We start from the raw sequence: 12,907 nt of genomic DNA on the forward strand, positions 1-12,907 counted from the left end.
GCGCTGCGATCTCGCAGTGCATCATGGCACATTGCACAGCGCTCGAATTTGCCGCGAATGCCCCATATGTTCGGTTCCTTTTAGAACAAACGAACACCCGATGTTCGAGTCAAACTTATGTTCGACTCGAACTGCTGGTTCATCACTAATAGACAGTTATTGACAATTCCTTTATTAAAAAAAGAAAAAAAAAAGTGTCCCGCGATGTCCATCTATCTTCAATCACGCTGACCGTCGGACCCCAAAAAAAAGCTTTGCCTTGATGGGAGGCCTCCAGGTGACTGCTCTCTCTTGGTGACAGCTGTTATATAGGCAAGGAAAGGGCCACCCGCTGATGTAACTGAGTGACCCCGCCCCCTTCTGATTATATGTGACATCATAGCGGGCGGGGTCATCCGGCTACATCAGCAGGTTGCATCGCCCTTGCCTGTATAAGAGCTGTCAAAGGAAAAAGAAAGCAGTTGCTGGGAGACCTCCCATGGAGGCAGTGTTTTTCCCTTTTTATTTTCAATTTTTTCGGTCCGTCAGGCAGCGTGATTGAAGATGGATAGACATTGCGGGACACTTATTTTTTTTATTTTTTTAATAAAAGAATTGTCAAAAACTGTCTATTGTGGTTTTTACTTTTTGACACATTTTTGGTGAATGGATAGGGATACAATGTACCAGATACCCATTCACTTTGGGGTGGCTGAGATCTGGGGGTCCCCTTGCAGATTCCAATAAGCCCCTCCTGTCCGCAGGCCCCGACAACCAATGGCCAGGGTTGTTGGGAAGAGGTCCTTGGCCCCTATAAACATTGGGGACAAGGTGCTTTGGAGGGGACCCCAAAGCACCCTCACCATGTTGAGTGTAAGAGAACCAGTTGATCCCGTCCATTGCGCACTTGCGCGCGCACGGGCGGCTGCACATACCTGTGCGCACAAATGCACACGTGAGTGCTCGCCGGGTTGCGTACACGCGCAGGCGATGTGCCCATGGCGCAAATTGGCGCCAGAATGCCTATTTAAAGTAGTGCTCTGACCCCAGATGGTTGCTGACTGATCTTCAACTGTTCCTTTTACCTTACACCCGCTACTCTGCTGCCTGATACCTCCTGATGAACCCTGCTTGCTCTGACCCTGCTTCTGGATCCCGTTCTGGCTCTGATCCCTGGCTCCTGACCCTGGCTATTCTTGTGTCCACGTCTCTGCCTGCTGACCTGTACCACGTTGCACGCCTGCTGATGAACCTGGCTTCCTACAAGACCCTGCTTTCGCTGCTGCTCGTCCTGCCGGTGCCTGCTACCTTAATCCAGTGACCTTCCGCAATCTTCTGCTGTAAGCCTATCAAGGACCTAACCACATCGCATGTTCCAGTTCCACTGGTCCTGCGGAGTTCCCCTTTAAGTCCAGCTGATCCTTGGTACCAGACGACCCATCCAGTCCTGATGGCTCACTTGCCTGTCCAAGTTTGCTTCCTCTGCTGCAAAGCTCCAGGTCCACAGTTGCAGGTACTTGTGTTCCTTCTGGCCCTCGGTTCCCTCTGTACCACTCCCAGTGGGGCCTGGGTGGAAGATACAAGAGAGGCCGACCTTGTCAATTCAGTCTCCTCCAATGTATGTGAAATTGAGGGTGTGTGGCTTCAGCCTGTCCTTCAGGCTGCATGCTCGGATAAGAGTCTGGTATGGATTTTGGGGGGACCCCACGACAATTTATTTTTAAATTTTGGTGTGGAGTTCTCCTTAAAATAATTAATTGGGGATGGGGGGCCCACATCATTTTTTTGCATCGATACATGTCCCATTGGGACAGTACCCGGGTCCCCATACAGTTTCTGTGGCTAAAACTTGCATATAAGCCTTTAAAACTAGCAATTTTGCTTTTTCATGTTTGTGTCCCATAGACTTTATTGGGTTCAGATGTTCCCTTAAACTTTTTGCATGTTTGCATTTTCTGGTGCGAACTGAACCAGGGGTGGTTGGCTCATCCCTATTTGTGAGTATTCTGGCCTTTGCTGTATTCTTAATAAATGTACTTGTCAGTACTACTGTGCAATTAAGTTTTTTTTTTATACTTATTCACATGATGTCCTGATGTGATGAGAGTCTGTCTAAGCCCTTGTACACACGGTCGGAGAATCTGTCGGAATACGTCTTATCGGACCGTGTCGTCAGATAATCCGATTGTGTGTGGTATGCATCGGACTGATTCAGTCCGAATCTCCGTCCGACCCAATTTTCCAACATGTAGGAAATATTTCCCGACCAACTGGGCCAGTCGGACCTAATCCGATCATGTGTATAGCATTTTGATTGGACCAAGTGCCACGCATGCTCAGATCAAATTCCTACATCAAAGCTATTGGCTACTAGCCTGAATGTAGTCCCATCGTAACGAAATTACGTCATCACGTTCTGAAAGATCGGATTTTTTGCCAACTTGGCCCGACCGTGTGTATGCAACAGTTTCGGACACAATCCGTCGGACTAAATCCGACGGGCAAAATGCGACGGATTTGGTTGGCAGAATCTCTGACCGTGTGTACAGGGGCTAAGGAGGATTCTATTGGTGTTCATGCAATCTATCTCCCCATGTGTATGGTGAAATCTAAGTGGAAGATTTTCAAGCCCGTTTGACTACTTTTAAGTAGTTCACTCATTGTGATAAGAGTCAGTGTGACCCTTTCCTTCATGGTGATGGATTCTTCCCAGTACTTTCCTTGTGTGGACCTACACCTATTGGACTGTTTTTATTGAGATGTCATATGTCCTCCAACATTAGGACTTTTTATTCATTTTTAGCACTGCACTTTGTGATTTATGATTAATGTTGTTGCCCATGGAAAACATATGGCATGATTTGCAATGGTGGTGGAACCCTCCTACACATACAGTATCTCACAAAAGTGAGTACACCCCTCAAATTTTTGTAAATATTTTATTATATGTTTTCATGTGACAACACTAAAGAAATTACACTTTGCTACAATGTAAAGTAGTGAGTGTACAGCTTGTATAACAGTAAATTTGTTGTCCCCTCAAAATAACTCAACACAATAGTGTGACATGCTGGTTGTATTCGTGGACACTGTGGGGTACTGGTTGTATTTGGGGACATTGTGGATAGGATGGGATACTGGTTGTATTTGGGGACGCTGTGAGGTACTGGTTGTATTTGGGGACACTGTGGGGAGCTGGTTGTATTTGGGGACACTCTGAGGTACTGGCTGTATTTGGGGACACTGTGGATAGTGTGAGGTACTGGCTGTATTTGGGGACACCGTAGATAGTGTGAGGTACTGGCTGTATTTGGGGACACCGTGGATAGTGTGAGGTACTGGCTGTATTTGGGGACACTGTGGATAGTGTGAGGTATTGGCTGTATTTGGGGACACTGTGGGGAACTGGTTGTATTTAGGGATACTGAGGTACTGGTTGTATTTGGGGACACTCTGAGGTACTGGCTGTATTTGGGGACACTGTGGATAGTGTGAGGTATTGGCTGTATTTGGGGACACTGAGGTACTGGTTGTATTTGGGGACACTCCGAGGTACTGGATGTATTTTGGAACACTGTTGATAGTGTGAGGTACTGGTTGTATTTGGGGGGCACTGTGTATGGTGGGGGGTACTGGTTAGGCTTTGGGGATACTGGGGATGACAGGGAACACGTGATGTCCGGGGTCACTGCCTGGCTTTGTACAAGTTCTACCCTCCGCCTCGGTACTAGTCGCACCTGGTCCCCGCAATCTTTTTTCTCTCTCACACTGAACTGTATAATGATTTTACATAATGGGACGACCCTCGTTCACGGCCTTCTGGGCTAATCATCAGTGAGAGCGCGTGACATACCGCCAGCCATCTACCTGGGTGTTAGCAGTTAGCACAGGTATCCCAGCCCCCTCCCAATCCCTATACTGTGCACTTCCGGGATGCTGGCAGGAGGTGAGGCACTTCCGGTTTGTAGCTCCGTGGCCGGATGACGTGGCTGAGCGGCCGCTGAGGAGGCGGCGGGTGTCGGAGAACGGGCAGCTTGAGTAGCAGCGGAAGGAGAACCGAAGAGCCTCCGAGACATAAAGCCACTGGGTGTTCCAAGCCGCCGGGACAGGATGAGGCCGCTACGACTGCTGCCCCTGTTGTGCGTGTTCGTGCTGGGTGTGCGGGCGGATGAACACGAGCACACGGTAAGGCGGAGGAGGGGACGGTGGCCGGTCAGGGGAGGGGGAGATGCGGCCTGAAGGATGTGCGGTGAGCGCTGTATGTTCGGGCCTGCCTAGTGCAGAGGAGCCGCTCCGTCCAGGCCGCTGTCAGTGCAGTGTCAGGCCTAAGCCGGCTCTCCTCCCTCATACACAGGCCTGACATCTCCTCATCAGGAAGTGCCTAGTCTGGGAGATGACGGAGACACCGAAATCAGATCGACTCTTTCTACTGACAATCTCAGCTGTGCTCTGTCCGGTGATAGAGGACCCCGAGCCTTGGCGCCCCCCTTATGTGTGGAGGACCCCGAGCCTTGGCGCCCCCCTTATGTGTGGAGGACCCCGAGCCTTGGCGCCCCCCTTATGTGTGGAGGACCCCGAGCCTTGGCGCCCCCCTTATGTGTGGAGGACCCCGAGCCTGGGCGCCCCCCTTATGTGTTGAGGACCCCGAGCCTGGGCGCCCCCCTTATGTGTTGAGGACCCCGAGCCTGGGCGCCCCCCTTATGTGTTGAGGACCCCGAGCCTGGGCGCCCCCCTTATGTGTTGAGGACCCCGAGCCTGGGCGCCCCCCTTATGTGTGGAGGACCCCGAGCCTGGGCGCCCCCTCAGGTCATCTTTTCAGGCTTTCCATTATTTTGTACAGGTGATTTGATCAGTTTCCCTGCCTTAGTAATTACCACAGCCATTTCTTCTGAGGGAAATCCTGAAAACATGACATGTTGGGGCTCCTTGAGGACTGGAGTTAAGAAACACTGATGTAGAGGATACCGAGCCTGGGTGTCAAAGCTTCCAATTTACACGCAGGCCACAGTCATCGCCTGCTGCATTTATCTGGATCTGTAATATTCTCCATGGTTCCTAGCTTACCAGTCTGCTGTTCCAGGTTTGATGAGTGTTCCAAAAGAAAGCCCAGCCAGAATTTATATCTACACAGGTAGCATAACATACTGGGCTTCACCCAACCATTCTTAAAACTGCTCTATTCTAACACCTATACTAACCTACCTTTGGAAGGAAGATCTGTATTCTTAGCTATTTTTATTCAGGTGATTCGGCTCTCCTGTGTCATCCAGAGGTGGCTGTAGGGGAGAAGAGGAAGCATCAACAACAGATGGGCCATTGTAGCTTATGAGTGATATTACTGCTCAGGCATTGCTAGCCACTGTTGAGTGCTCTGTCCTTTCTCCTGCATCTGGCTGACACATGGGATCATGTAACCAGAGCAGCCCTAAAATAAGGTACGTTTACAGATCGATCCTCCACTGGTTAGAAATATAGGTGTTGGGATAGAGATGAAACGGTACGCAACTAAAGGGATTTATGCTCGACTTTCCTCCAAAAGTCCCCATCCGCTGCTGGCATCATCTATTGTGTGTCTGGTTTTGGCCATTTTCACTGGCTGGTGCAGGACAATGGCACTCCAGCATATATGCAGGAGGCCATGAATCCGGCATACAGGGATTTGGGGCAGCTGCTGTAAACTGAACTGCATAGCTGGGGGATGCTGCAACAAGGCAGATGAGTGTATCTTTTTTTTAGAAGAGTTATTTTGGTGTCTCTTCTACAATAAAAAAGAAAAACAACCTGCCTGCAGTGAACAATAGCAGAACTTTAGTTCTGCCTTAAGAATACATGTATCGCAGAATTGCAGGTACTTGTATAGCACCATCATTTTACACAGCGCTATACATGTATAGTAAAACCTTGGATTGCAAGCCTAATTCATTCTGGGAACATGCTTGTAATCCAAAGCACTTTTGTATCAAAGCAAATTTCCCCTTAAAAAATAATGGAAACTCTGATTCGTTCCACAACCATTTATTCCCAAATCCTTCCCTTTTATAATCCATATTAAAAGATTATAGCAGTGTGATAGGTAGAGCTGCACAATTAATCGCTAAAAAAATTGTGATCTCGATTCTACCCCCCTCACGATCTATATTGCAGGGTTTGCCGATTCTTTCATATAAGTGGAGAGACTTCTCTGCTCACTCAGCTGTCAAAAGAAAACATCAGTGCAGTCTGCCAAGTTTTTAAAATGAAACATTGTAACTCTTCCTTCTTAGATTAAATGGCTAAACTTCTGTGTGGAAAAAAAAATCCAGGCAGTTTGCCAAGTTTTAAAAAAAGTGTAAATGTAGGAAGTTTAACCACTTAAGTACCGGACCATTTTCCAGCTAAAGGACCAAGCCCCTTTTTGTGATTCGGCACTGCGTCGCTTTAACTGACAATTGTGCGTTCTTGCGATGTGGCTCCGAAAAACAAAATTGACCTCCCCTTTTTCCCACAAATAGAGCTTTCTTTTGGTGGTATTTGATCATCCCTGCAGTTTTTATTTTTTGCGCTATAAACAAAAAATGTGCGCTGCCGGCACTTAAAGGGCAACGTACCTGTACATGCCATTCTGCCGACGTACATCGGCGTGAGGCGGTCCTTAAGCGGTTAAAGTCTAACACTTCTTAAATTAAAATCAATATTTTTTGCTAGAAAATTACTTGCAACCCCCAAACATTATAGTTTATTAGCAGAGACCCTAGGGAATAAAATGTCAATTGCAGTATTATTTTATGTCACGCTGTATTTTCCCAGCGGTCTTTCAAATGCAATTTTTTGGGAAAAAATACACTTCAATGAATAAAAAAAACCCCAAAAAATTAAACCCTTAAGTTAGACCAATTTCTTTTGTTTTAATGTGAAAGACGTTAGATCACGATTCTCGCGGTGTATCTTCTAAGCAAAAAAAACGTATTCTCGTTTTAGCCAGAATCGTGCAGCTCTAGTGATAGGTTGTGTAACCACAAAAAGTCCACCCACAAGGGTATTGGAGGCAAAATCCAGCAGGAGCTACAGTGTATAAAAGATAAGAGAGGTGCCTCTAAGACCCCATTCACACCTGAGCGTTTTTTAGCCCTACGCCTGAAGCTACAAAACGCTGGAGGGGAAAAAATACATTATTCTCAATGGAGATGGTTCACATCTCCACTCCAAGTCGCCTAAAGCCCTACGCCTGAAGCTCAAACAAGTTCCGGACCCTTTTTTGTCGCGCGAATCGGGCTGATTTGGGCGTTTTCATTCCCATAGAAACTAATGGAAACGCTCGATTTTAGCGTGACAACGAGTGTTTCTATGGGCGTTTTGACGCTGTATCTACTCAATGCTTAACATTGGTGACCTTTTGCCCTGCACAAATTCGCGACAAAACGCGGCAAAAAGCGCCGCGAATCGCGGTAAAATACGCCGCAAAAAACGCTTGAAAAAGCTACGCTCAGGTGTGAATGCAGCCTAAGTGTAGCAATATTGTTACATTTAGTGAAGATACAACATTTACCAACTCACATGGTTGATGATTGAAGAGGTACATCTAATTATGCAGGCATCCGGGGTAGAGCTGTCCGCATAGACCAGGGATATGCAATTAGCAGACCTCCAGCTGTTGCAGAACTACAAGTCCCATGAGGCATTACAAGACTCTGACAGCCACAAACATGACACCCAGAGGCAGAGGCATGATGGGACTTGAAGCCCTGCAACAGCTGGAGGTCCACTAATTGCATATCTCTGGCATAGACTGTCCTCCACCCCCTGCTCTCACCACTGTCTGTCTGTAATCGTGACCAGGAAGACTACCCTGCAGTAGATCGATTTGAAGCGTTGTGGAAGGGATGACTTTGATGGTGGTGTGGAGGGTGATCTATGACTCTTTGGACAGCTTTACCCCAGATGCCTGCATATTTAGATGTGCCTGTATTAATCATCACCATGTGACTTGGTAAATGTTGCATCTTCATTAAATGTAACCATATTGCTACACCTGGAGGCACCTCTCTTCTGTTTTATACTTGGTTGTGACATGGCGCTTCTTCTATATATAGAGACATTGCTTGTATATCAAGTCAAAATCTGTTTGAAAATTCTGCTTGTCTTGAACAACGCTCTAAAAATAAGGTTTTACTGTATATTGTACATTCACATCAGTTTCTGCCCTCAAGGAGCTCAGTCCAAGGTCATCTCAATGACTGAACTGTAATTCCCCCACCCCAGTTACGCAAAGGGACATTTAAATCTATAATACTGTTTTTGCAGCCATGGCCCTGCACCCCTGGCTTTCTCATCTAGGCAAAGCCCCATACACATGATTGGATTTTATGCAGATTTTTGTCTTCAGATTTACTAAAACTGTATAACGAGGTCAAACCTTAAGTTTCAATTCTTATGTAATCAGTCAGGCCCTTGCACTACATGATTTTGGTAAATATGAAGACCAAATATGCAGAAAATCTGATGGTGTGTATTGGGCTTTAGAATGCTCCCTCCCCCTCCATTTGAAACTTCCTGGAATGCTCACTTTGTTCATGCAAGCAGACTTTGGGACACTCTTCTCCACCATATTGCAAATCATCAGGGAGTGCAAGAACAGACAGCCATCCCTCTGATGTAAGAAGAGAAGATGGCAATGCAGGACCCAGGGTGCAGCAATGGAGACAATGCTGGATTCACTTAGTATTTGAGTATTTATTAAAAAAATTTTTTTCAGAGGAATGAAAAAAGTATACTCAGGTTGGTAGGAGAGTGAATTTCTTTCTTAAACTAATCACCATGGCATGTGTAGGTGATAGTTGTCCAAGAACAGGCTGGGAGCTGTGAAACTTGTGGAACCACCGTGATCTAGTTACATAATCGTCTGCATAGGTGTTAATGCTCAGATGGCTGAAGGTGTTTTAAAATTATTGGTAGAGATGTTAAACGGCTTTCTATCTGGAAGAGGAAAGATGGTGTTGTGGGGTCAGTAGCTCACATAAATGGCAACATACAATCCCCATCTTTAAACCCAATGATATATTCAAGTGCCATCACCATGTGAGAGACGTGTAATGTTTAGCCTCTACCCTGGTGTAGATTCCTTAAATTTCAAATTGGTATTAACTGCTTGCGGACCAGCTGCCACAGTTTTACTGCGGCAGGTCGGCTCCGCTGCACAAAATCAAGTTAATGTCTCTTGCGAGGTCTGTATAGCTGGCGCACGTGCCTGCACTGAGCTCTGTGAGTCAGACTGCGGGTTCCGTGGACTCGATGTCCGCAGGATGGAAGGATGGGGAAATGCTGATGTAAACAAACATTTCCCCGTTCTGCCTAGTGAAACTGTCACTGATCACAGCTCTCTCTAATCAGGAGCTGTGATCAGTGTTGTGTCACACATAGCCCGCCCCCCCCCCCCCCCGATCGCTCTATAACTGTGGTCCCAAAATAGCGCCAAAAGTGTCTGATGTGTCTGCCATAATGACGCAGTGCCGAATTGCAAAAAGTGCTCTGGTCAGGAAGGGGGTAAATCCTTCCGGGGTTGAAGTGGTTAAACCCCCAGCAGTGTTTTTTTGTTTTATTATTATTATTTTTTTATTATTATGCGTAACACATTGAGTACAGTAAAATAAGCATTCTCAAGTAAACTATTTGTTAAAATTCTTACCCCAGCTCTTGCAGATTACAACGTTCGGTGCTGCTTCTGTGAATTTCTGGCCTTCACAGGATCGTATCAAAATTGGATAGAGCAGCCTTGAGCCAGTTTGTTAGCTTGGGAACATGTACATGGAGTAGGAAAGGGCCTTGCTACCCTGGGCCAAGGGGCTGTGTGTTTCTATTGAAGCATGCAGTTTGGGAGAGACAACTCTAGTTGCTGCATGCAAGGGATAGTAGGTCCATAGGATGCCATCAAAGAAAGGGACCACTCTAAAACTGGAAACCTGGGGCAGTGTTCTTGGCTCCAATTTAGATTGGAATATAGGCAAGAATTGAAAGATAAAGAAGCTGTTGAAAGTACCTAAAGACTAAAGCCCCATACACACTATCAGATTTTCTGCTGACTTTTTTCCTTCAGATTTACCAAAACCATATAATATGAGGTCAAACCTTAGGAGTTTCAATTTGTATGCAATCAGGCAGGCCCTTCTACTACATGGTTTTGGTAAATCTGAAGACAAAAATCAGCAGAAAATCTGATAGTGTGTATGGGGCTTAAGGGTTTTAATACCCCTTTAAGGTAGTTACATTATCCCTGGGCTCAAGCTGAGCAACTGCAATCCCCAGCATTCCTCCGGTCTTGTAGCAGGGAAGATGGCAGCGCATGGGGAGATATCGCTGTTGGTCAGAATCACTGAAGCCCTTGCTGGATACACAAATGATGAATCCATGCAAGCAAAAGCAGCTCTGATGAATAACAATCCTTTTAAAGTTTATAAAATCACAATACATATTATTGCTGTCGCCCTGTGAGTTGCACAGCACCACACATCAGAACCTCTGGTCTCTATCCACTACATTTGGTAGAGCACCTAATCTCTCAGCAATGCAGTTGCAGATTGAGAAACACTGACCTGTAGATTGTTGTTTCCTGATACTAGGCTTCATAAACCAGTTGTCAATCAAAGAAAAACACAGTGCTACAAAGAGCTAGGAGGGTGCTGCTCACCCCAAGTAGATACAGATAAAACCAGTTCCCCCCACAAACGGGGTTTTTAGGCAGCAAGAGACAGTAATAGAAGCCAATAGAAGTAGTATAAAAGATATTTTAATATTATTTGGTAAAAACAAACATGAGCTTCACCTGAACATTTGTATAACAGACAAAATCATGTGTATAAGGTACATATAATGTCACATGGAAGTATATTAACAGACACAGCTATATGTTACACTGTATGGGTTAGTAGCAGTGAAAACATGAATCTAGCTATATGTTACACTGTATAGGTTAATAACAGTGAAAGCATGAATCTGACGCGTTTCAACCCCAAAGGGGGTCTTCTTCAGAGATGATAGTCTGTTAAAAGAAAGACAAGGTTACACTGAATAAATAAATCCGGTGTTATGCATGTTGGGGATACCCAATATTGATTTAATATGGTTTACCCGATGATGTACTTCCAGGTAGGTAGGGTGGATTATAGTACTTCGGATAGACTTCCCCCAGAGGGCAATGTCCCAATTTCCTTTACGCAACTGGAGTGGTACCTGGTCCATATGTGTCGCCGGACCGTCAGGAGGAAGAGGAGACAGCGTCACAAGCCCACTGACGTGACTCCCAAGTCACGTCAGTGGGCTTGTGACGCTGTCTCCTCTTCCTCCTGACGGTCCGGAACTGGTTTTATCTGCATAAACCAGTTGTCAGCCTTTGCTCTATAGCAGAGGTGTCTAAACTGCGGCCCGGGGGGCCAGATGCGCTCTTTTGCTTGCCTGTATCCGGCTCTTGGGGCAATTTTCCTTCCACTAAAACAAGGCACTGTTTCCCATTGACGCCAACAATGGAGCATTAATTCTCCCAATGACAGCAACAATTACCCGCTATTCCTCCCTCTGACACCAATGATGGGGCACTATTTCTCCCACATAGACCAGCGATAGTCTCCCTGTAGAGTCTGGAGGACAGTAAACTTGCTTACAGTTTGGAGACCCCTGCTTTATTGCAACCAAATGTCAGCAAACCTTTAGTGGAATATTAAGGCTGGGTTCACACTATTGAGAACTGGATGTAGGTTTCCCGCATCCAATTCGCAATAGCAGGAGATTTTGACCGGCTCTCTATGGAGCCTGTTTACATATCTCCGGTGCGAATTTGCACAGGAGCCCTGTTTGTCTTTTGGTCCGTTATTCACACTCTGTGTTGAGTTGTACACATCGATAGGGCACATAGAAATCAACTGTACAGTGCAATGTTTACTGCATTAGCGTATCTTACATTGCGCTGTGGTGTATAGAACTTATTGGGGTGTTTTTTGTTACACTTAAATGAATTTAGACCGGCCATACACAGTTTGAATCTTGGCTGGTTTAAGAGGAACCTGCTGAGATTTGATCCATTAATGGAGCAATAATCCCTGTCTTCTCACAACAATGAGTTTTTAGACCTAAAAAGACCCGTTTACCAGGTGCATTTCAATAGGGCACACGGTTTTTTTTTTTTTTTTTTATAAAAAAAAACAAAAAAACAAATCTTACCTGCTCTGTGCAGAGATATTGCACAGAGTGACCCTGTACCTCCTTTTCCTAGGTCCCCTGACAATGCTCTAGGCTCCTCCCCTCTTGTCTGGGTGCCACTGTAGGAAGTTGCTTCACAGGATTTGGCTAAAATCAGCTGGAGCCAATGGCTCCTGTTTCACTGACTCCTGTGAGGAGGGGAAGAGAACGCAGCGCTGCTGCACTTGGGCACAGCACTGGATCAAGATAGGATTCAGGTAAGTATGCGGGCAATACCACAGGGACTTTATTTGTCATACCTTTTAGAACCACTTTAATTTCAAAAATAGTGCAGGTATGCATTTATACACAACTGTGTTTCTTTTGCATTATAAAATAGGTGCATTTTATTTTCTTCTCCGTATGTACATGGGGCCCAAGAACATGAGTAGGCTAAAGTGTGACTCCAGACCTAATTTCCCGTTTATTTTTATCTGGATGGTCCCATTGGAATACTTTTATCATGCCTTTAGATGTCTCTGCAGTAGGAGTAGATATTTGGTCTAAAACATTCTATTGTAAAGCGCTGCGCAAACTGTTGGCGCTATAAAGCGTGTATAATAATATAATATTCCAGATAATAGCCTTTCACCCAGTAGAGGTCTTGTACCATTATAGGTATTCCAGAGACAGCTAAATCATTGTACCATGTTGACATAAAATGTGAATAAAGCTTATCCCTCTATATTGTGTACAGCCACTTTAAGCTATGGCTGGCTACCTC

General features: G+C 45.6%; 1 protein-coding gene and 1 long non-coding RNA gene across 2 annotated transcripts in view; one reads left to right on the top strand and one right to left on the bottom strand.

Annotated features, from left to right (window-relative positions):
- The first annotated feature begins 3,915 nt into the window (after positions 1 to 3,915).
- TM9SF3 (transmembrane 9 superfamily member 3) overlaps positions 3,916 to 12,907 on the top strand; it is a 93,571-nt gene continuing 84,579 nt past the window's right edge. Inside the window, exon 1 of the mRNA XM_077454362.1 lies at positions 3,916 to 4,164. Coding sequence (XP_077310488.1) covers positions 4,090 to 4,164 — 75 coding nt within the window. The 5' untranslated portion in view covers positions 3,916 to 4,089. The remainder of the gene's footprint in view (positions 4,165 to 12,907) is intronic.
- On the bottom strand, positions 10,723 to 11,245 carry LOC143929872 (uncharacterized). The gene is made up of 2 exons (XR_013262616.1): positions 11,080 to 11,245; positions 10,723 to 10,990 (listed from the first exon to the last, which is right to left on the bottom strand). It is a non-coding gene; the product is annotated as an uncharacterized LOC143929872 (long non-coding RNA).

Source organism: Lithobates pipiens, unplaced genomic scaffold, assembly GCF_037356315.1.
Source record: "Lithobates pipiens isolate NorthernLeopardFrog02 unplaced genomic scaffold, aLitPip1_a1.2 Scaffold_25, whole genome shotgun sequence".
Lineage (NCBI taxonomy): Eukaryota > Metazoa > Chordata > Amphibia > Anura > Ranidae > Lithobates > Lithobates pipiens.